General features: G+C 35.6%; 2 protein-coding genes across 2 annotated transcripts in view; one reads left to right on the top strand and one right to left on the bottom strand.

The window, feature by feature from the left end:
• Nucleotides 1–1889, bottom strand: part of LOC308266816 (taste receptor type 2 member 2-like) — a gene marked incomplete at both ends in the record, with an annotated part of 55096 nt that extends 53207 nt beyond the window's left edge. Inside the window, one exon of the mRNA XM_080701210.1 lies at nucleotides 1813–1889. Coding sequence (XP_080557336.1) covers nucleotides 1813–1889 — 77 coding nt within the window. The remainder of the gene's footprint in view (nucleotides 1–1812) is intronic.
• Nucleotides 1890–1894: 5 nt separating this feature from the next.
• VWDE (von Willebrand factor D and EGF domains) overlaps nucleotides 1895–23404 on the top strand; it is a gene marked incomplete at both ends in the record, with an annotated part of 69282 nt that continues 47772 nt past the window's right edge. The window contains 7 exons of the mRNA XM_080701209.1: nucleotides 1895–1961; nucleotides 7755–7939; nucleotides 12451–12682; nucleotides 16277–16342; nucleotides 19456–19703; nucleotides 20444–20533; nucleotides 22066–22210. Coding sequence (XP_080557335.1) covers nucleotides 1895–1961; nucleotides 7755–7939; nucleotides 12451–12682; nucleotides 16277–16342; nucleotides 19456–19703; nucleotides 20444–20533; nucleotides 22066–22210 — 1033 coding nt within the window. The remainder of the gene's footprint in view (nucleotides 1962–7754; nucleotides 7940–12450; nucleotides 12683–16276; nucleotides 16343–19455; nucleotides 19704–20443; nucleotides 20534–22065; nucleotides 22211–23404) is intronic.

Below are 23404 nucleotides of genomic sequence, written 5' to 3'. Positions count from 1 at the left end.
ACAATATTGTGACTAGTTTTCAGTCAGTATTTTCTTGCAGGTGAAAAATAGATAAGATAAATTTGACACTGAAGGTTGAAAAAAAATCTTATTTTAGTTTCTTTTTTCATCTTAACTCACAGGAAAATTGGTTTTTGGTACAAGTTTATTATAAACTTACAGATGGGTAGCCATAAATTTAAAACTGAAGAGAAAAATAAGACCCAATATACTTGAAAGTGTATGTTTGATGGAAGTCTGATAGATGAGATATCCTTCAAGAAACTATCAAAGTTTATTGCACTTCTGCAGAAAGTTCCAAACAATTCACAAAAGGCTGGCTATAATTTTATCCTGATGATAACTATTAGTTTATTCCTGATGGTTTCATAAACAGACTAAGAATATTTGATATTTATTTTTCTGTTTCATTTTTACGGGAAACACTAATAGATCTCTGGTTTTTTATCCTGCCCACATTAAATTGTTCTTCTATAATTAAGCTTTAAGATGAAAATCACCTGACCACTCACAGAGCCATGTCGCCCTTTATTGTCATTCAAGAAGACTGGGTGCTCCTTTGTTTATAAAGGGTACGAAACACAAGTTATGTGTACCACAAAGATATTTTCAACAAGTTAAAACTTTTATCCTGGTATGTTTTACACCTTTTAATGGTAATTTCCTTTCCCAATTATAAAAAAAAAGAAGTATAAACATTTTACAAGTACCTTCTTTGTCCATGTAGGGACCTCCTGTCTTCACAACCAGGCCTAGTACAACTTTGATCTTCCAACTCTATGTGCAAAATGGTGATGAACTCTGGTTGTCACTAGGTCCCCCCAGGTCACCCTTTGCTGACCAGTGTCACCTTTTTCCCCAAGTAAAGGGCAAAGTTCCAGGTAACAGATGACAGCACTCAAGGACTGAGCCTATCAGAGAAAATCTAGGAGAGTGAGGTTTCATCTCTTAACATTAAAAAAAAAAAAATAGGCTCAGATGAACACAAGGATTCACTTTCTACGCAGAGGCAGCCACATCTCTGAAAACCACTTAATAAATTGAAAATCATATCGAGGGCAACCTTGGGGATCAGTGGCTCTGTGCTGAAGTCGCGGGTCACCACTGGACGGCTAAGAGCTGGCTGGGATCCATCTGCAAACACCTGGTAATAGACAGGCATGGCAGGTGTCTCAACCCAGACCCTCCCACTTCTACAAACTTGTCACCAGGGCAGAGAAGAGGGAATTTGCTGTTGTCTCTACTCCCTCCTTCCCGTCGCTCATCACTGAGACCTAAATGACTGAAGCATCTCCTGGGAAGAATGTTCACCTGTGTGAGCAAATTAAGAATGACCGCAGTTAAGACTCCACCTAGGCAGGCCGTGGTGATGCCTGTAATCCCAGTACTTGGGAGGCTGAGACAGGAGCATCACAAGTTCAAGGCCAGCCTGGGAAACTTAGCAAGACCCTGTTTCAAAACGAAATAAACAAACAAACAAAAAAACAAACAAACTAGGGCTGAGGGTATAGCTCAGAGGTAGAACTCAGTACTAAAAATATAGACTCTGGGAAGACTTCTTTTTATTGGAGGAGGTTCGTCTGAGAGGTTTCCAAGATTACCAAATTTTAAGCATTTGTTAAGACAAGGAAACGAGATGTGCCCCAGAGTTCGCCCTCTGATTCGGCGAATGCTATTGGTGATATCCAATTAAAACCACCGCAAGGAGCGCCAGCCAGCCAAGGTCTCCCGGGACAGGTTGGGCGTGGCTTTCGGCAAGGCCGGGACGCCACACCTAGGCGCAGCTTCGCTGAAGGCGGAGCAATAACCTACTAGGAACCTCCCGAGAGACGAGTTCCGCGGGCCGGCAGCGTCCCATCACCCCGGCGGCCCGGGAGCATCTGCAGCATCCGCGATGGCCCGCGGAGCCTGGGCGCTGGTGCTGGCGCTGGCGCTCCTGGTCCCCGCCGACGGCCAGCCAGGTAGGTCGCCGGCCCGAGGGAGCACTGGGCGCCGCTTGGACTTGGGGGTTGGGGGTGGAGGCTGACTTTTCGGATGACCTGCGGGCGTATCTGTGCATCTTCACCGCTATATTTGAGGTCTGTTGCTCCTCCAACTCTTCGCTGTCTGAAGTGGTCACCATATAGTCCGGTACTCTAGGGTTTTATTCTGCAAACAGGCGGCCACTGCCAGGTACTGGTTTTCTTTTGTTTCAGTCTGACATTCTCCTTTCTAAACTAAATCTCTCTCTCTCTCTCTCTCTCTCTCTCTCTCTCTCTCTCTCTCTCTCTCTCTCTCTCTCTCTCTCCGTGTGTGGTGGGGGGGTACTGGGAATTGAACCCAGGGGGCATTCTACCTCTGAGCTACACCCCCAGCCCTATTTTTTATTCGTGTGTGTGTGTGTGTGTGTGTGTGTGTGTGTGTGTGTGTAAACAGGGTCTCTCTCACTAAGTTGCGGAGAGCCTCACTAAATAGCTGAGACTGGCTGCGAACTGCGATCCTCCTGTCTCAGCCTCTCAAGTACTAGGATTACAAGCATGAGTCACCACGCCCGGTTTCTAAACTCTTTTTAACATAAAGTAAGCACTTTTCACTGAATCTGTCAGTTATCCCAGAGGCAAGTTGATACGAATTGTTCAAAGAGATTAGTTCCAACTACTTCCAACCCAGAAATAACTAACTGGTGAATATTGTATTCCTACAATAAATTACTCAGTTAAGTATATGTATAATGTTTCCCTGAATATCTATCAGAATCGGTTTCCCTACTGTAAAAGAAATCTTTATAGAATGAATCCTTCCTAGTTCTCTACTTTAAGACAACAAAAACAGTTTAAAATGCAGGAAACTTTGAAAGATCCAAAATAAAGCGACGTCAAAACTCCTTTTGCTTGTTTTTGGGTTCGTACAGAAAGGTGCATTAAATGAAGGCTGATTTGACCTTAAATGAAGGGTGACTTACCCTTATATTTTAAGATTTCTAAAGTTTTTCAGTAGTAAAGCTGATTTGTGTATGGCTATCTACAGCTTGGCAGCTTGAAAAACAGTCATATGCAACATTTATAAATCATTTATAAATGTATAGGACATAAATATGTCTTTTATCATCTTGTTGACCTTAATCACTTTTTTTTTTTTTTTTTTTTTTTTTTGGTGGTGGTGGTACTGGGGCTCCTGGAAGCCCTTCTACCTCCGGGCTACACGCCCAGACCTACTTTTTTTTTTTTTTTTTTTTTTTTTTTTTTTTTGAAACAGGGTCTCTTAAGCCAGGGAGGTTGGCTCCAAACCAGCGCGATCCTCCTGTCTCTGCCTCCCAAGCGCGGGGATTACAAGCGTGCGCCACCACGCCCGGCTGACCTTAATCACTTTTACTAATGTAAGTTTGCTCTCTAAAGGAGCGTGGAAGAACACTTCCATGTAAATTAAAAAAAATTTTTTTGAACCAAATTTATTTATTTTCTGAAATGATACACCTTAAGGTTATCACTGGCCTGTGCCTTCTTTGTCCAATTACCAGATTTTTTAGGTTTTCATAAAGAACTTTTTAAAAATTAACACATAGTACTAAATAAACACATTAGTACTAAACTTTTTTTTTTTTTTTTTTTTTTTTTTTTTTTGCTGGTCCAGGGATGGAACCTGAGGCATTTGATCTCCGAGCTACACCCCCTGCCCAATTTTTTAGTTTTTATTTTGAAACAGGGTTTCACCGAGTTTTGGAGGGCCTAAGTAGCTGAGGCTGTCCGTGAACCGCGATCCTCCGGTCTCAGTCTCCCAAATGCTGGGATTACAAGTATGAGCCAACATGCCCGGCTTAAACCTTTCTTAAAATAACACATTCGTACAGAGTACAGTGTGATAAGTTAATATATGAATATACACTATAATGATAAAACCAGAGTAATTGGCATTTCCATCTTTTTAAACATTATTTCTTTGTGCTGGAAGTCTTCAAGCTCCTCTCAACTAACTCTTCAAATATATAACAAATTACAGTAAGGTATGTGCTTACTATGTGTCCTGTGCTGTAGAACATAGAATGTATTTCTTCTTTGTAACTCTTTTTTGTTTGTTTGTTTTTGCGGTGCTGGGGATGGAACCCAGAGGCATTCTACCTCTGAACTACACTCCCAGCCCTATTTTTTTATTCTTTGTTTTGAAACAAAGTCTCACTGAGTTGTGGAGGGCCTCACTAAGTAGCTGAGGCTGTCCTCCATATCTATACTCTCAATTCTGTTTATTGATATATATGTCTGTTATCATACCAGCATCACACTGTATTAGTTACTGTACTTTGCAGTACAATTTGAAATGGTAAACTGTGAACACTTTGTGCTTCTTTTTCAAGATTGTTTTTAGCTATTCTGGTTCTCCTAAATTTTCATATAACTTTTGGAATTAATTTTTCAATTTCTACGATGGAGTCAGGTGGTATTCTGACAGAAATCATCATGAACTGATGGATTAATTTGGAAAGCATTGCCATCTTAACAATATAAAGTCTCCTGATCTATGAATATGATTTTACTTCTGCTTACTTAGACTAGTTTCTTTCAACAATATTTTGTGAAAGTCAAAGTATAGTTTGACCTTTTTGTATTAAGTTTATTCCTAAGTATGTTGTTCTTCTGAAGTGATTGTCAATGAATTCTTTCAGACTATCTGCTACATGTGGAAAAAAATATTACTGAAGTCACTTATTATAATGGCTTTGAGTGCATTTTTTAGAATTTTCTATATACCAGATCATGTTTCTATGAGGAGAGATAGATTTTATTTCTTTCTATCCAATATAGATACCACTTATTTGTCTGTTTATCTATCTATCTATCATTATCTATTTATCTTACCTAATTGGCCTGGCTAGAACTTAAAGTATGCTGTTGATTTTTTTTTTTTTTTTTTTTTTTTTTTTTTTTTTTTTTTTTTTTTTGGTGGTACTGGGGTTCCTGGAAACCCTTCTACCTGCTGGAAGTCTTCAAGCTCCTCTCAACTAACTCTTCAAATATATAACAAATTATAGTAAGGTATGTGCTTACTATATGTGATATAGTATCACATATAGTGCTTACTATATGTGCTTACTGTATGTGATAATAGGTCACACCCAGACCTATTATATATATATATATATATATATATATATATATATATTTTTTTTTTTTTTAATTTGGAAACAGCGTCTCTTAAGCCAGCAAGGCTGGCTCCGAACCTGTGCTATCATCCTGTCTCTGCCTCCCAAGTACGGGGATTACAAGCCTGTGCCACCACGCCCGGCCTTATTATTTTCTTATGGGAAAGCATCCAGTCTTTCTTCATGAAGTATGATGTAAGCTGTGGGATTTTTGTGGATAAGATTTATCAAGTTGAGAACTCTGCCTTCTATTCCTAGTTTATTGAATATTTTTTATTATGAAAGTGTTGGATTTTTCAAATGCTTTTTCTGTATCCTAAGATGAACATATGGGATTTGATTTTTATTCTATCAATATTAACTCATTTATTTGATGTTAAATTAACCTTGCTTTTCTTGGATAAATCTCATTTGGGTCATGGCTTATAATTATTTTATATGGATTTAGTTTGCTAGTATATTGCTGAGGATTTTTAATCTATATTCAAATACACGCATATATACACACATGGTCTATAGTCTTCTGATGCCTTTTTTGTGATTTGGTGTTAGTGAATCATGACACTGGACTATAATATGAGGCTTATAGAATGAATCTGGAAGTGTTTCGCACTCTCCTGCTTTTTGGGAAATGTTTTAGAAGAATTTGCATTAATTTCCCTTTAAATGTTTGGTAGGATTCAGAATTGATGCCATCTGGGCCAGGCCTTTTCTTTGTTCATTGCTTTTTGATCATTGATTCCATCGTTTTACTGCTTTTCGCTATCTTTTTCTTTGAGACTGTTTTAAAGTTTTTGTCTTTTTAGAAATTTGCCATTCTCATCTAAGTTATATGATTTTTTTGGCTATACCAGGCATAGTGTTCATTAATAAGGTCTTCATGTTTGCTGTTAGTCATTTGAATTTCCTCTCAGTAAATCTAGTTACAGTTTCATCATTTTGTTCAATTCTTTAAGAAAAATAGCTACAGGCTCCACTGATTTTTCTCTATTATTTTCCTGTGTTGTTTCATAAACTCCTTTCTAATCTTTTTTTAATCTTTTTTTTAAATACTGGGAATTGAACCCAGAGGCATTCTACTTCTGAGCTATATTTCCATTTTCAAAAAAATCTTGAAACAGGGTCTCACTAAGTTGTAAAGTGCTTTGCTAAGTTGCTGAAGCTGGTTTAGAACCCGATTTTCTCCTGTTTCAGCGTCCCATGTACTGGGATTAGAGGTGAGCATCACCATAGCAGACCTTTCCGATGTTAAAAATCTTCTTCCTGCTGTTACTGTTATGCTTAGTATGCTCTTATTTTTTAATGTTTAAATTCAGTGCCAGATTAATTTATAATGTTAAAATATTTGTTTTTTAAGATATAATTATATACATATGTTTGTATATATGTATAATTTCACTTCTAAGCATGACTTTAGCAGCCTCCTATACTTTTTTGTGTGTGTGTGTGGTACTGGGGATTGAGCCCAGGAACATTATACCTCTGAGCTACAACCCCAGCCCTATTTTCTATTCTTTTATTTGAAACAGGGTCTCACTGAGTTGCAAAGGGCCTCACTAAGTAGCTGAGGCTGTCTGCAAATCGTGATCCTCTTGTCTCAGCCTCCCAAATGCTGAGATTACAAGCGTGAACCACCATGTTCGGATCCCTCCTGTACATTTTTATATGTGTTTCTTCTTTAATTCTTCTCTAAGAATATTCTACTTTACATTTTCACATTTTTACTTTAATTTTCACACGTTTGGAAAGATCTTAAATTTCATGCCATTAATGATTTCTAATTTTATTTCATTGTGGCCAGAGAATGTACTTTGTATAAATTATTTTTAAATTTAATGAAGTTTGTTTTATGGACTAGTGTTTAACTCACTTTTGAAAATATTCTACATGCACTTCAGAATAATTTATATTCTTCTGTTGTTTGTAATAATGTTCTATCGATGTTTGTTAAGTCAATTTGGCTTATAGTGGTGTTCTCATCTCTCAATTCTCTTACTAATAGTCCTCCTACTTTTTCTGTTATATTCAAAGTGTGACATTTTTTGTTGTTGTTGTTATTGTTACTGGGGATTGAACCCAGGAAATCCCACCTCTGAGCTAGACCCTTTTTATTTATTTTTTATTTTGAAACGGGCTGGCTAACTTACTGCTCACTGGCCTCACACCTGTGATCCCCCAGTCTCAGCCTCCCAAGTACCAGGATACTGGTGTGGGATCTGGCAGAAAAGAATAGGGGTGCACATGGGGAAAAGCTGCTTGAAAAATATCATTAATGGTATTTAAGTCTGGAGGACCAGACCCAAGAGAAACCCTCATAGGGCCTGTGACTTGAGGTAGTCAGAACTAAACAAATCTTAACTCAAGAGCAATCAGTTCTATTTCCCTATTCCAATTAAATGAAAATGAAGGTCTTAAAGCTTAAGTAAATCCCAAATAAATCTGAAGAGTTCTGTTGATTTGTTATTGTGTTTTAAGTCACTTTTGATGTCCTCCCAGAACTTGGCATTTCAGGTGGTCTTTCTGTGCAATTGTGCGTTGGTTTGCTTTATTTCTTTGGGGGGGGGTTACTTTTAATTGATGACTGAACTATTGAACTATGCCAAGAAACACATTACATGAAGACACCTACCTTTCTGTCTAGCTCAGGAATGCTCTCCTGGAGGCCACCAGTTTCTTCAGAGTCCTTATAGAAGCATCCATTTTGACTCAATGCACCTCCAGCAGTCAGCCTCTCCAGACCTGATCTGTGACCATTCCCTCCCCTCTGGATGGTATCGATTTCTCATCTTTGACAGACCTGCCAAGATGCCGACCAAATGTGTGGAGGTACTTCAGCCCCCGAAGAATTCCATGTGGCTCTCCTTATGTGCTTTCTCCTCTGAGTATCGAATATCCTTTCAATCAACTTAGTTCCCATGCTGAAAAATTATTTTAATTAAATCTTATCTTGAGTTAATTGAAAGGAGTATCCCCATGTTACCTAGTCTAATGAGAATAGTAATTGCAATGGTGAATGCTATGCTCCATGCACCCCACAAGTGTTTTTACCCACAAGGTCTTACATACTTTTCATAACTGTAGGAGACCACTTAGTAATGGCAATTTCCATGAAACAGTGCAGGACACACATTTTTTGGCATGGTCTTCCTAGAATCACCAGGCAAGCAAGACAAAGAGCCAAGCTTTGAACATAGGCCTTTATTCTCCAGGACCATGTACTTCCTCACAAGTTGCCTGTGAACAGTAAATACTGCATATTCTTAGGCTTCAGTTTTTGTCAGTTGATGCCTGACATTACTTTCTTAACAATGGGCTCTGATGGCTTGAAACCTACATGCTGAGCATTGCCTGTTCTAAGACTGAAGAGAACTGTTTTCAGGCCCTGACCTATAGATGAAACATCTGAAGTCTATGGCCTAATCCTACTGAGGCTTCATCCTTAAACCCGTAACTAGTGCAGTCAACACTTTTTGCTTTCCATTACTTGTGCACAAACAAGCATGGGTCTTTCATGTTTAATCTTATTGGCTTTTGAACTTTTACATGCGGAATAACATCAGATTGTTATTCTGCAACTTAAATTTTCATAAAAAATCATTCTCTTGAATACACACATGCTGATTCTCGTCCTGGCAGTGTCCTGTTTAGTGAATTAGCCCTAATGACTTCTTTCATTCAAGGGGCTTTGATGAACACATTCTCTTCCAGAATGCTTCAAAGACTAAGCACAGCAGGATGATCAAGAGAGAGCACGATGTCTTAGATATTCCTCAGCTAGCCCGCAGTTCTTATCTAGATCTTTCTTGAATTTCTATTGAGAAGTCTAGTGATTTGAATCATGATTTTCAAATGCAAGTTCCCCTATTTCATCAATAGTCTGCATTCAGGTAATGTTACTGTCATGACAAAGACATTAGCTCTACATAGGACATTTTTTATCATTTAGTCTTCCATGTAAGTTTCTTTTATTGTTACCACACTTCTATCCACATGATCTAAGGAGTGAGACTGAGTATAAATCTCTTAAAAGACTAATCTCTCAGCATCCTCGGTTACAGAATCAAAATGGCAAGGAAGGCTCGAACTTGACATTCATTTTGCATGTCATACATTTCCTGCATCATCCTGGCCTCACTTGCTCTCTCAGTGATATCTCATTGTAAAGATGTTCACACAGTTCGAATCATATAACCAAAGTCATTGCCTGAGGGAGGCAGCACAATATCACAATATGCTGTGTCTCCATAGCACAGGCGCTTTCCCCCTATCACAAGCCTCCATCTATCTCAGCTTACTGGTTTCCAAGAGAGTCCAGACAGAACTGGGTGTTCAGTTGTGACATGTAGCTAATACTGGTACTGTGATATTTCACAAATGCATCCATGCCACCCTTACCAAGTTACCGAAGTTGCTCATCATTATCCATGATTTTTGTCTCTCTAATCATACCCTGCAGTGGATGAAATTTCATTCTTAAAGGTTGTTGTTTTGTTTTACCTGGAGTGAGAACACATAATACAGGGGTATATCTGGGCGTGGCAGCACATGCTTATAATCCTAATACTTGGAAAGATGAATCAGGAGGATATCAGGTTTGAGACCAGCTTTGGCAACCTATTGAGACCTTGTTTCAAAATAAAATAGAGCTGGGGTAAAGTTCAGAGGTAGAATGCCCTTGGGTTTAATCTCCAGTTTCACATTAAAAAAAAAAAAAGCCAGGTGTGGTGGCCAATCAGGGTGGCAAGCATAAAGAAATCAAATAACAAATGTTGGTGATGGTGTGGGGAAAGAGGAACTCTTTTTCACTGTTGGCGGGAGTGCAAACTAGTTCAGCCACTATGGAGATCAGTGTGGAGATTCCTTAGAAAACTGGGAAGAGATCCACCATATAATCCAGCTATACCACTCCTGGGTATTTTTCCAAAGGGGTTGAAATCAGAGAAGTACAGTAACATATGCACACCCATGTTCATAGCAGCACAATTCATAATAGCCAAAGTATGGAACCAAAAAGGTCTCCATCAGTAGATGAATGGATGGCAAAATTATGGGAAATACACACAATGGAATTCTATTCAGCTATAAAGAAGAACAAAATCATGGCATTCTCAAAAATCTATCTAGATCTGGAGAACATTAATTTAAGTGAGATCAGCCAAGCACAGAAAGAGAAGGGACACATGTTTTCTCTAATATGCCCAAAATAGGGAGAATTGGGGATACCAGAAGGATTCTAGATCATGGAGGGGAAACTAGCAAATATCAGCAAAGCTAGAATGGAAGGATAGGTGAGGAAGAAGGCTGAGGTTAATTAATGGAGGAGCTACATCCGAATATGTGTAAAAGTATGAATAGAGCAATCTGGACACTCATTGTTGGGAGAAGGGAAACGGCGGCCGGGGAGGGGGGGGGCACTAGGCACAGTCTAAATATATACCATTTTCAATATGTTCTACTTATAAATAAAAGAAAAAAGTAAGAATAAATAAATTCTTTCATATCAATTTTGAAATATTTAAAAAGCATATACTCGCCGGGCATGGTGGCGCACGCTTGTAATCCCTGCGCTTGGGAGGTGGAGACAGGAGGATCGCGCAGGTTCAAAGCCAGCCCGAGCGCTGGCTTAGGAGACCCTGTTTCTAAATAAAAACCTAAAAATAGGTCTGGGAGTGTAGCCCGGAGGTAGAAGGGCTTTCAGGAACCCCAGTACCATAAAATAAAATAAAATAAAATAAAATAAAATAAAATAAAATAAAATAAAATAAAATAAAATAAAAAGCATATACTATATTTAAGCCATTGCAATGTGTGCACATTCAGAATTTTACAGTAATTATGAAATTAGCAAATGTGCATAATTATAAATACATATAATATGTACATTTATATATAACATATATATTGTGTATACTTATATATAATATACATTCAAACTACATCTTCAGCCTTATTTTTTATGCTTTATTTTGAAGCAAGATCTTCTAAATTGTGAAGGACCTCACTAAGTAGCTGAGGCTGTTACTATTTTAGTCTCCCAAGTACTGAGAATATAAGTGTGCACCACCATGCCCAGATATTATTATAATTTTATTGTATTTAGTGAGAGTGATTTTATAAGTGAAATTGGTAAAGATTAATGTATTTTTGAGGCTGCTGATATAAAGTTATGTTACTTAAGGGGAAAGCTCACCTACAATACACCAACAAAAGTATATTATTAGATAATTACTCTCAAAAAATAAAACAATGAAAATTTTAATTTCTATAGTAGTTCCCAATATTGAATATTTTCATGCATTTATAAGACAGTTGTATTTCTTTTGTGAATTGTGTATTTGTGGTCTTAAGAATTTTTGGAGCTGGGCACTGTAGTTTGCTTATAATCCCAGTATTTGGGATAAATAAATAAATAAAACAGTACAATAACTTACATATCATGCGAAGTATAATACCATTTACAAATTATTTTCTCTTATTTTAAATTTTAAATTATTATTTAATTATATTTGTCAAACTTTTATTTATAATTTTACTTGCCTTGAAAAAGAAAAAGAATTATTAAAATTGTAATAATTATGAATAGGTAGCATTGCATTATATACATTACTTCATTTACACTTCACCATAACACTTTAAATTGGGTGCAACAATACAAAAGAGAAGGATGTTGAGTGCATTGTCCAAGGTTAAGCATTTTAAAAGTTTTTCCAAAATCAAAATAATTTATTTTTACTTTTCTTGGGTTTGATTTTACTTTTCTATTTAAGTCTATTTTTTTTTACCTGTAAATGATTTTGATAATAGGTTTCATGAGAGGTTTTAACTTTCCCCAAATTGCTAAATAATTGTTGCATGATTATATTTTAAATTAGATTTTAAATAATTCCTTTAAATACCCCCCTGATTATTATTGCATCTTGAACTCTGCATTAATTTCTTACATATACTATTTCTAGAAATTTTACAAGGAATTTCCATGATCAGTTTGTCTTTGTGTTATATGTTAATATAATATTGTTTTCAGATGCATCTGCTATTTTAGTAAGTTATCTAACATGGAGTCTCTCTCGTTTGCAGTACAAAAGTAACTAATAGACAAAATTATTAACGGCAAATAAGATAACGCTAATTATGAGATATCAACCTTTAAATTCAACATTAAATTTAAAATATTAGTATTAAATTAAAATGATATTTTCTTATAGAGTACAGGTATAAGTTAGCAGATTTTTAATTGATCAGTTAATATTTTATAGATTGTTTAAAAGAAATGCAAAGTTAACCTAACTGCAAAAAATATATTGAATTTTCAACTTTTGTTTTCTCTGGTGCAAAAGATGAACCACTGTGGAACTCAGGTCCCCATCTGGCTGTCTCTGAAGGACTCAGAAACATTGCCATCACCCGGAGAGATCAAACAACTGACAGCTTGTGCCACATGGAAGTTTTTGTTTAGTAACACAAAAGACTGCTGTCTCTTTCAAATCCCAGTGTCTGTAAGAAACTGTGGAAATTTTTATGTGTACTTACTACAACCCACTCAGGGATGTATGGGCTATTGTGCAGAAGGTAAGAAAATGTCAGTCATACATGTGAGCCACTAATCATGGAACAGCGGGTGGGTGTATCTGTGCCATTCCCTGGATAGTTTGTATTGATCTAATGCAAATCTCAGTAAGAAATGTGGTCTATCATTATTGCTAAGCTGAAGCTAAATTTCTGCTTTAAATGGTCCAGGTTTCTTTAGGATTTTTGCCAAGATCTTAAACCACTCAAAAATATATGCTCATATGATAGTACCAAAGCTGACTTATCATTTTCTCACTGCATATAATGATAAAATGTGTTAAAAATTGTTTGGTTTCCTTAGACCCTTCCTCTCTTTAGTTAAAGGATAAAAGATGGTGATTAAAAGCTATAAAAATCTGGAGATTATATTATTTCATCTTTCATTCAGCAATACTTAGTGAATGTTTATGTAGTGTCAAGTGTCATGGAACTTCCATTCTAGCAGAATGGAAGTTTTATACAGTATTAAAAAAAAAACTGTATCCAGCTCTTAAAGAAAAAAACGAGTTCCTAATATTTACTAATATGTGATTGGAAAAATAAATAAATAGAGGAAAAGAAACAAATCTTTCTTAAGAAAGAATTGCAAAGAATATTTGTAGCTTCTATTCCACCTAACAGTTCAAAGTTAATTCCCTTCATTTTGATTATAGGCTGGATTTGGTGACTTGCTTGTAAATAACAATGTATAGAAAGAAAAAAGGATGAGTTTTCTAGTGGAGACAATTATCAGACCCCACATTTGATCAAAGTTGATCTCAGTAATGCTGAAGAACGTAGTTATCCTGTATCTCCTGATAGCATGTGAGAAGGACACTACTCTCCTGTGGCTTGCTTTCCCCCGAGCATGATCCTAGTCTAATCTTGTGAGAATTCATATAATCTCAAGTTAAGGAACATTCTACAAAATACCTGAAGTTTATTGCAAGAGTATCAGAATTATGGAAAACCAGGAAATTAATGAAAAATTATCATAGATTGGAGGAAAAAATGATAAATAATGTTATGGGATATGCTGGAAATGATACTAAAATTTAAAAAGGAAATGGATAGAAAAAGAGTCTTCAGTTTATTTAAGAATATATTCCTAAAGTCAATTTCCTAGTGTTGACAAAATGTACATGATTCTATATTAACATTTGCTGAAGATGGATAAAGGTGTATGAGAAAGTCTTGTATTTTCTAAACCTTTGTGTGATTCTAAATTATTTAAAATGTTTAGCCAGGCGTGGTGGCGCACGCTTGTAATCCCCGCGCTTGGGAGGCGGAGACAGGAGGATCTTGCAGGTTTGAAGCCAGCCCCTCTGGCTTAAGAGACCCTGTTTCCAAAAATAAAAAATAGGTCTGGGAGTGTAGCCCGGAGGAAGAAGGGCTTCCAGGAACACCAGTACCACCAAAAAAACAAACAAACAAACAAACAAAAAATAGTGAGATCTGTTTCCAAATAAGAAAAAAAATCATACTGGGAGTGTATCTCAAAGGTAGAATGCCTCTGGGTTCAATCCCCAGTATAACAAAATATAAAAATATAAATAAATAAATAAATAAATAAATAGGGGTGGGCGATGTAGGTGTGGTGATCCATGCCTATAATCTCAATACTTGGGAGCTGAAACAGGAAGATCACAGGTTTGCATCCAGGATCAGCAATTTAGCAAGGTCTTCCACAATTGAGTGAGACCCTGTTTCAAAAATAAATAAAAAATAAAAGAGGGCTAGCAGTGTAGCTTAGAGGCAGAATATCCTTAGGTTCAATCCGCAGTACCACACACAAAGAAAGCATGGGGTGGGTGTAGCTTAGAGGTAATGCCCCTGAGTTCAATCCCCACTACCAAAGCAACAATAAAAACAAACGAACAAACCTTAATAGGTCTGTAAAAAAATAGACAAATCAATATCTTTTATTGCAGATTAACACACATCTACCAATAATTGAACATATAAAAACAAAACAGCATCAATGAAGGAGACTTAGATTAACTCTAGAAACCAACTTGATCTAAATGGCATTTAATGAAGACTTCACCCAATGGTAGTAGAATAAGACTTCTTTACAAGTTGATATGTAGTATCCTAAATAAGGAAATTGCAAAATTATAAAAATTGAGGCTAATTAAAATTAAAACTCAACTCAATATAGACATGTAAGTAAAGGAAACTATGAAACAGTATCCCTCATGAATATAAATGCAGACGACATGACCATCCATTTTTGGAAGTCCAATAAGTTCTGTAAAATAACTACTGGAGCTAGTGGGTCAGGTTAACAATATTGAAGGAAAGAAAATCAACATGTGAAAAACATTTGCCTTGCTTTATATTAGCACTGAACAAACATCTACATGTCACCTAAAATACCAGTTATAGTTACAAAAGTATGAAGCAACTAGAAATAAGCATTGACGAAAGATGCGAAAGACTTCCACAGTAAAAGTCAAAACTTTAATAAGAAAAATTATAAAAACCTAAGTTAATAAAAACAATAAACTATGTCCATGGATCAAAAATCTCAAAGTGTCTGTTCTGCTCAAACTAATTTATACGTCCCCAAAAGTCCTGAGCAATACAGCAAGCTTTTTGTTGAGATTCGAAAACTCATTCTAAAATTCATATGGCAAAACAGAGTACCCACAATATTGAAAATGACTTTGATAAAGAAACAGACAACTTGCAATAATGTAGACAGTATATAGTTGCAACAAATAAATCATTGAACAAAATAAAATCCAGAAATAGGATAACAAACATAGAGTATACTGATTTTCAGAATAGGAGAAGAGGGAGATGGAGAAAGGATTGCATTTCAGTGTATGCATAGAGCATATTAATATGCAAAAGCTTTTCTTCCCATCTTTCATCAAAATACAAAGAAAAAACTCCAAAAAAATCTTGTAATCATCTAAACCCCAAGTATAAAAGCTAAAATATAAAACTTCTAAGGACTAATTCACTTTTAGGTGAAATTTTTTATGATCCTAAATTAAGCAAATATTTCTAAAATGCAAAAAGCAAAATCATCTACAAAATGTATAAATTGGGCAATTATAAATATAAATTTTATAAATATAAAGCTGCTATACCATACCCATGTACAAGTGTGTGTGTGTGTGTGTGTGTGTGTGTGTGTGTGTGTGTGTGTGTGTGTGAAAATAAGTTTTTAGCTCCTCTGGGTAAAAATTAAAAGCATAATTTCTATATAGTTTATATTTCTATAGAGTAGTATATTTTGTTTTATATGAAACTGCTAAACTGTCTTTCACAGTGACTGTACCATTTTGCATTTTCACTAGTGAGGAGCGAAGACTTCCATTTCTTCTCATCAGCATTTGGTATCTTCAATGTGTTTGACTGTTTAATAATGCAGACTCAAAATTAGCAAGATATGAGTGCTATGACTATTTTAAAATATTATCCCTTACCACCTCCATTTGATCTTATCTTAGGAAAAAATATTATTAAAAAAGCAGAGAGAACAACTAAGAAAGTCTCCACCCACATTAAAACATACTTCTCCAAGGAATTGTCATTTTGAATATATGTATATTTTTATCTTTATGCATCGCTGTATAAATATAAACCCCTAACCTTTTGCAGCTGTTTCTGATACAAAATTACACACTTGTGGCCCTGAAGAAATTGAAATTGGAGGTGACTGTGTTGGTAAGTATAATATATTTTCTTAAAGATATATGTATAAACTAGTGAGTTCAACAAGTATTTATGTTCTGTGGCTTTAAATGTTGAGTTATACTAATATTTGAATAATAATGCCACAGTCTGGTAGGTATCAAATATGAAAATAATTTTATTATGCCCTTAAGGATTATTCTTAAGTTGGTAGAAGTACAGAGAATGAAAGCAATGAATAAATGCCGATGGAATTTTTCATGAGAAAATTTGGAGGAGCCCAGCATGGCGGCGCACGCTTGTAATCCCAGCATTGGGGAGGCTGAGACCGGAGGATCGCGGTTTGCAGACAGCCTCAGCTACTTAGTGAGGCCTCTGCAACTCAGTGAGGCCCTGTTTCAAAAAAAAAAAAAAAAAGGAAATTTGGTAATTTGAGTGCTCTTAAAAATTTATCTCAAAGCCGGGTGTGGTGGCGCACACTGGTAATCCCAGCATTCGGGAGGCTGAGACCAGAGGATCACAGTTCGTGGACAGCCTCAGCTACTTAAAAATAGGGCATGGGGTGTAGCTCTGAGGTCAAATGTCCCTGGGTTTCATCCCCAAACCCGCAAAAAAAAAACCCTCAAAGTTCTTAAAAATGCACATAAATTTGTATTACTTTTCTACTTCCAAAATTGATCTTAGATAACTATGCAAAAATGTGTATACATTATTTTTAATAGTATTTTTCTGTGAAAAAAGAAAAAACCTAAATATCCATTAACTGTTGATTGAGTCAGTATTTCTGATGTGTAAACAATGACAAACAATTCAGCAAACACCATTCATATGTAGAAGTGCAGTCTTTGACATTAGGAGAGATCCATGATTTTGCATCTAAGAAATTAGATTACATGGCATAATTTTGTTTTCTAGGAAGATTGCATTTGTACAAAACAAGTTTTGAAAGATGAACATCAAAGATGTTAATGATAGTCCAATTTTTTCCTCCTTTCAATCTATGTTTTTTATTTGCTATCTTTATTTGATGTTTTAAATTTATTTCAAATATTAAAAATCATTTTATAATACTTAAAATAAATTAAGTATATTATTACTGGCATTCTATAATATTCCTTAAAATAAATCAAGTAGATTATTATTGGCAAAATTTATGACATCTTCGTATAGGATGGGCGAAAATGAAAATTATTTTTAAAAATATTAGTCTCTCATAAGGACTGTGTTATATCCAAAATAAATTAGGTAGAGTTTATATAGAATTAATATAATTAACAAAGGTGTTTTATATGGTGAAATAAGCCATAGTGAGATAAAATGAATCAGGATAGATCATAGAATTTCTAAAATTTAATTTTCCTTGTCTTTTAATAATACTATCACAGAAGGGCAGGATGGTGCATGCTTGTAACCCCAGTATTTGGGAGGCTGAGACAAGAGGATCCCAGGTTCATGGCCAGCCTCAGCAACTTAGTGAGACCCTGTTTCAAAATAAAGAATAAAAAATAGGTCTGGGGGTATAGCTCAGAAGTAGAATGCTCCTGGGTTCAATTCGCAGTACAGGGGGAAAAAAAAAAAAAAAACTATTATAATAGTTCTCAACATAAATTACTCTGTTGCTTTTCTATAAACTATTTCAATTGCAAATGGATTTTCAGTCTTCTTTTATAGTACTCTTTAAACAAACTATTACATATCTAGAAGGCTCAGTTTAATTAGGACCCATTCTTTAAGTTCTTAAAAAACCAATATCCCTTAATAATAGTATCAGTAAGCATAATTATTTGGCTATTCTGCCTAGTACATATAGATTGTCTTCATGATGGACCTATAATATAGGAAAAATCACTTTTTCTCCTTGAATGAATAGTACTTTTCAGCTACTTATTGTTCTATTAAACTGTTTATGCAATTAATTGGAAAAATCATGCTATAAGAATTATGCATAATTTAAAGGAGAGACACATGAGCGAAAATATTAAATTAAATATGCTGACTTAGTGTTTGGAAAAATATTTGTTAAATTACTTTGAAAACATTTTACCATTGGGACTTTGGAATATGATGTCTAACAAAATAACACTTTAATTTATCTAAAAGTATATTTTCTCCACAAGAGAGACCATATGAGAAGGTCTCTCCGAATTTTATAAAATCTACATGGCAGAGGAGAAAGATTAGTTTTGTGATTGTCATTAAATTATAATGTATATAATAGAAAAATATATGTAAATTTTAGAATATTTTAAAGCTTTTTAATTTATTTACTCAAATACTTTTTTTTTTTTTTTGCAGTACTGGGGATGGAACCCAGGGGCATTCTACCTCCAAGCTACACCCCCAGCTCTATTTTTTATTCTTTATTTTGAAACAGGACCTCACTGAGTTGCAAAGGGCCTCACTAAGGAGTAGCCGAGGCTGTCTGCAAACGGTGATCCTCCTGTCTTCCAAATGCAGGGATTACAAGCATGTGCCATTATGCCTGGCTTCAAATATTTTTCTAAACAAAACACTTTAGACCCTCCAATATAATTTTATAAATGCCCAAAGTTTAAAAACTAGAAAACTTCCCATCTGAGTTTCTAGAGAAATTTCAGGTATCTTTAGGCTCAGAAAAATAAGAAGAATAACACTATTGTGTTTAATACTTGATATATTTCACTAGCTGCCTAATCACCCCACAATGAGTAGCTCTTTCAACCTAAAGTAATGATGAGTTGAGTTATGAGTAAATTATAAGAGTAAAAATTGATTTTAGGTTATAATGAATATTATTCTTTATAACAAGGAATTATAATGTATAAAACCTGTGTTTTGTTTGCTCCACCTTTTAGAAGAGATAATTGCCTAAAAGAATGTAAATTACTTTTATTCTCAAGGGCCAGACTTTTTGAAGGCAGACGTTGAGCATACATTCATATAGCCTTCATCAGCTAAGTTACCCTGATAATATAAAGTCAATATGTATGTGATGGTAGGTCAGGTATGAATGTCTTACTTGACTGCTAGAACTTAATCACTTTTTTCAATTTATTTGATTTTTTTCTTGGGATAAATTCAGAGTTACAGCCATTGTGGACTTTTTCCATAAGCTAGACTTCATTTTGCAAGATGCTAAGCTACAAATTCTGCATTTTCTCCCCCAGGCCAGCTGTGGGCCTCACTGCCACCTCCATCTCCAGGAAGGCCAGAAGTTGTGGTGGAGGTGATTGAGTCCAGGCTTTTCTGTAGGTGTGCTTTTGATGTTTCCCCTACAAACAGCTCGGTGGGCTTTCTCGTAGCTTGGTCTAGGCTTTCTTCTCAAGAAATCAAAGAGGAGCTGAAACGAGAGACCACAGTTCAGGCATTCTCTCTTTTAGAACTTGATGGCATAAATCTCAGACTTGGAGATAGGGTATGTGAAATCTTGGATTTCCTATTCTTTTCATGAGTATATTGATTTTGCAACATAGGACTTAAAATATCATATTCTAAAAATAGAGTTTTGTCCTCAAAATGTAAAGCACAGCACTACTGTTTTACTTTTTTCATTTGTTTCCTTGCCAAATGTGCTATTTCTAGTGATAACTAGATGAGTCAGTAATATAGTCTTGGTGACTAATGAACATATACACATATATTTATTTATTTATATAGCATAATCAGTAAATTGCTAAATATACACATATATAGCAATGTGTATATAGATGTATATATATGTGTGTTATACATATATAGAGCGCAATTTGCTGATTATTTTTAGCATTTTACTGATTATTATTGATGAAAATTTATAACTATATGTCTCATCCATGATTTGTATTTTAGCTATATGTATATTTACATTTTAACTATATGTCTCTTCCATGATTTATATTTTAGAAAACAATGTTTTTAATTTATTCAATAATAATATTATTTTAACTACTTTCAAATATGTCTTAACTAAAATATTTATTATACCTTTATGTTGAAATTTGAATTAGTAATACTTTATGATGATGGAATTTTTTTCAAATTTCATGCAAGTATTTAAATTGGTTAGTTTTTTTTTATCTCTTGTGTCTACCAAGAATTAAGAATTGAAAGTTAATTCACACATGTTTTTCTATGTAATTTTATTGCTAAGTGTTTATCTGTTAACTGTATTCATAGATATTCTGTAGTGCTTCCATCTTTTTCTTGGAGAAACCACATATACAAAGTTTAGCTGTTGAAAGCCGGGAGTTTTTTGCAGGGATTAAGGTACGTACGTGGCAGTGGGATGGGTTAAAATGTTACTGTTTCTTTGGGATGGCATCCCAAACTGCTCTGTCCATGGTGATTCCTAGAGCTTCTACAAACTGAATTAGAAAGATGAGACTCAGGAGTCTGTATGTTTGGAGAATTATCCCAGTGACTCTAATGCAAAACAAAGTTTGAGAGTCCCTGTTAATTAACCAAAGTGGGATATACAGATGCCCCTCAACTTAAGATGGTGTTACTTCCCAAAAAACTCATACTAAGTTGAAAATAGAGTTGGATGCACTGAATGTACCTAGCCTGCCTAACCTACCTTGTGGCTTAGCAACACAGTACACTGGAGGGCATGAGTTGTTTGCCCTCAGGATCACATGACTAGCTGGGAGTTGTGGCTCTCTGCCCCTACCTCAGGCATATTGCGAGCCAGGGAAAATATCAAAATTCGCAGTTTCTACTGAATGTGGATCATTTTTGAGCCATGATAAAATCCAAAATTTGTACGTTGAACCATCATAGAGAAGGGATTTGTGTTATTTTTAAGAAATAGCTTAAATTAGAATGAAGCAAAGGCTCTAGTGCCATAATTCACTCTAGCATATACTTAAAATCAACATGTCAATATTTAATTATGCATTTTCTAAAACTGGTACCAGTCAAAGGACTAGAGCCTTGACTAGGGTACAATTGTTGGAGAGCTCTGGACATTCTGGATTGCAATGATTGATCTAACTAGGCAAGGCTGAGGCTGGCCTTTAAACTTTGATCCTCTGTCTCTGTCTCTCAAGTACTGGGATTACAGGCATGCACTACCAAGCCCAGCTAAATATATTTATATTTAGCTTTGGGGACCAAGAACTGATAATCAATTGAAACAGATTAGTAGAAGTGACAGGGAATCAGAAACAGTGGAAAATATGGAGCAACATAGAAGTACAGTCAGGCAGGCAAGAACCACTCACCTGGAAGGCCTCACTCACAAGACTAGAGTTTGACCTAGACTCATTTCTAGTTCAAAGACAAGATGGGAAAATTGATAGATTGTGAGAGCAGGACTTAAGACTAGGGAAGAAACCATTTCTGGATAGACATGTATACAAGGAGTCACCAGAAAGGAGTGGACCATATAGATGACCAGAATAACATACCCACACTGGGAGTAGAAGCAGTGCTCAGACCACCTGGGAAACACAGAAACCTTTGGATCTTCATTGGTGAGCACCCAGCACACAAGGTCAAGGGCCGGAGTCCAGCCCCCAGGTACTGTTTCTAATTAGGTTAACAGAAAATATCCAGTACTAACAAGCATTTGTTTGGAGAGCTAGCCCAGACTTGGAGGCTGCAGTAAAACTCTCCTGCCTCCAAAACACTGGGGTTGTGAACTGGATCAGGTTGCAGCCATCTTCAGTAAGCCTAACCATGGAAAATCGAGGCTTACAAATTAGCTGAGATATTTTAGGTGAGATATTTTGGGTGACAACAATTGTCTGACTGATGTTAATTCTGTTTTAACATAATACTCTGTATTGTTACACCAGTTACAACCTGAATTGAGCATTATCTCAGAAGATGGGAAGGAATACCAGTTGAGGATAGAGAGCACCATTCCTATTTTTTGCACCAAATTTAGTGAGCTTGATAAAGACTGCAAAATCTCATTAAAGCTGAAAACGGTTGATCAAGGTAATATACTCAGTTCATTTAATTTTACTGTTAGAATGCAAATGGCAACAGATGCTTTTTCTCCTCTAGAAAAAGTCTCCAGAGTGCACTCATATACTGTTATGTTGCAAACTACATCAAATTATAGTGCTTTAAGATTAATAATGCTAGGTCAAGTTGATGAGTATCCAAACAATTTATATTTATTCTTCCTGGGATCAAAGCACAAATTTTTTGCTGCTCCTGCTCCTCTTCTTCCTCCTCTGCCTGTTTCTCATCCGCCTTCTCCTCATCCTCTTACTTGCTCTCCTCTTGCTTTATTTTCAGAGATTGAGGGGCAAGCTGCCCTTTAAGATGTTCAAATGATCCTCAATGAAGGAGATATGATAAGTGATACAAAAAGTTTAGGCTTACAAAACATGGGTCTCATAACGCACTTCTCACACATTTTTCTTTCCTAATGTGAGCTTATCTAAGGGATCTTAAAGTTCTTTCATTAACATAATTCAGCTAAACATGTCATGATGCATGGTCATGTATACTTTACTAATAGCCATTCTAAGACAGTGGAAATCCTGCCACAGGACAAGACAGAAGAGGACAAGCCATGTTTAGCAGAGGTTGGTTGGTTGAGTTCTTCCTTTAGCTTCTGATCAAAGCAAGTAAGAGATATATAGATTAAAATATAACCTGTAGCAGAGGTTACCATTCTGTTTCCCTAGAATATAACATTTCACCATGGGACATAGCATTTATTTAGTAAATACGCCAAAAACAAGGTATCTAGGTCTTGATGTCCATGTTCAAAAGGGTAAAAAGAACAGACAGCTTCCTGGGAATGATACATCCAAGAAAAAGGATGGATAAAAAAAGGGAAAGAATAATTAAGAGATGTTATGTTAAAACAATAGACAGTTAAACAAGCTTAGCTGATACCCAGCTACATACTCAGATTTCAGGAGTACTTTGAGCAACACTATATTTTTAAAGATAGCTCAGAAATAAAATTTATGACCTCTCTCAGACTCTTCAAACATATTCTAGTTCAGGCCACCTCTGAAAATATTATGCAATATTATGTTCCAACAGTTTGTGGGGAGAATATACAATGTTCTTGATGTTTTTCAGAATTGTATAAGGCAGATATTTTCTTCGGTGATAAGTATACTTTAAAATACATTTACATGCTCTAATTTTTTTCAGTAAGGCAGGCAT

The sequence above is a fragment of the Muscardinus avellanarius genome, assembly GCF_963383645.1.
Source record: "Muscardinus avellanarius genome assembly, chromosome: 9".
Lineage (NCBI taxonomy): Eukaryota > Metazoa > Chordata > Mammalia > Rodentia > Gliridae > Muscardinus > Muscardinus avellanarius.
The sequence above is the reverse complement of the archived record's forward strand: the minus strand, read 5'-3'. Positions and strand labels throughout refer to the sequence as shown.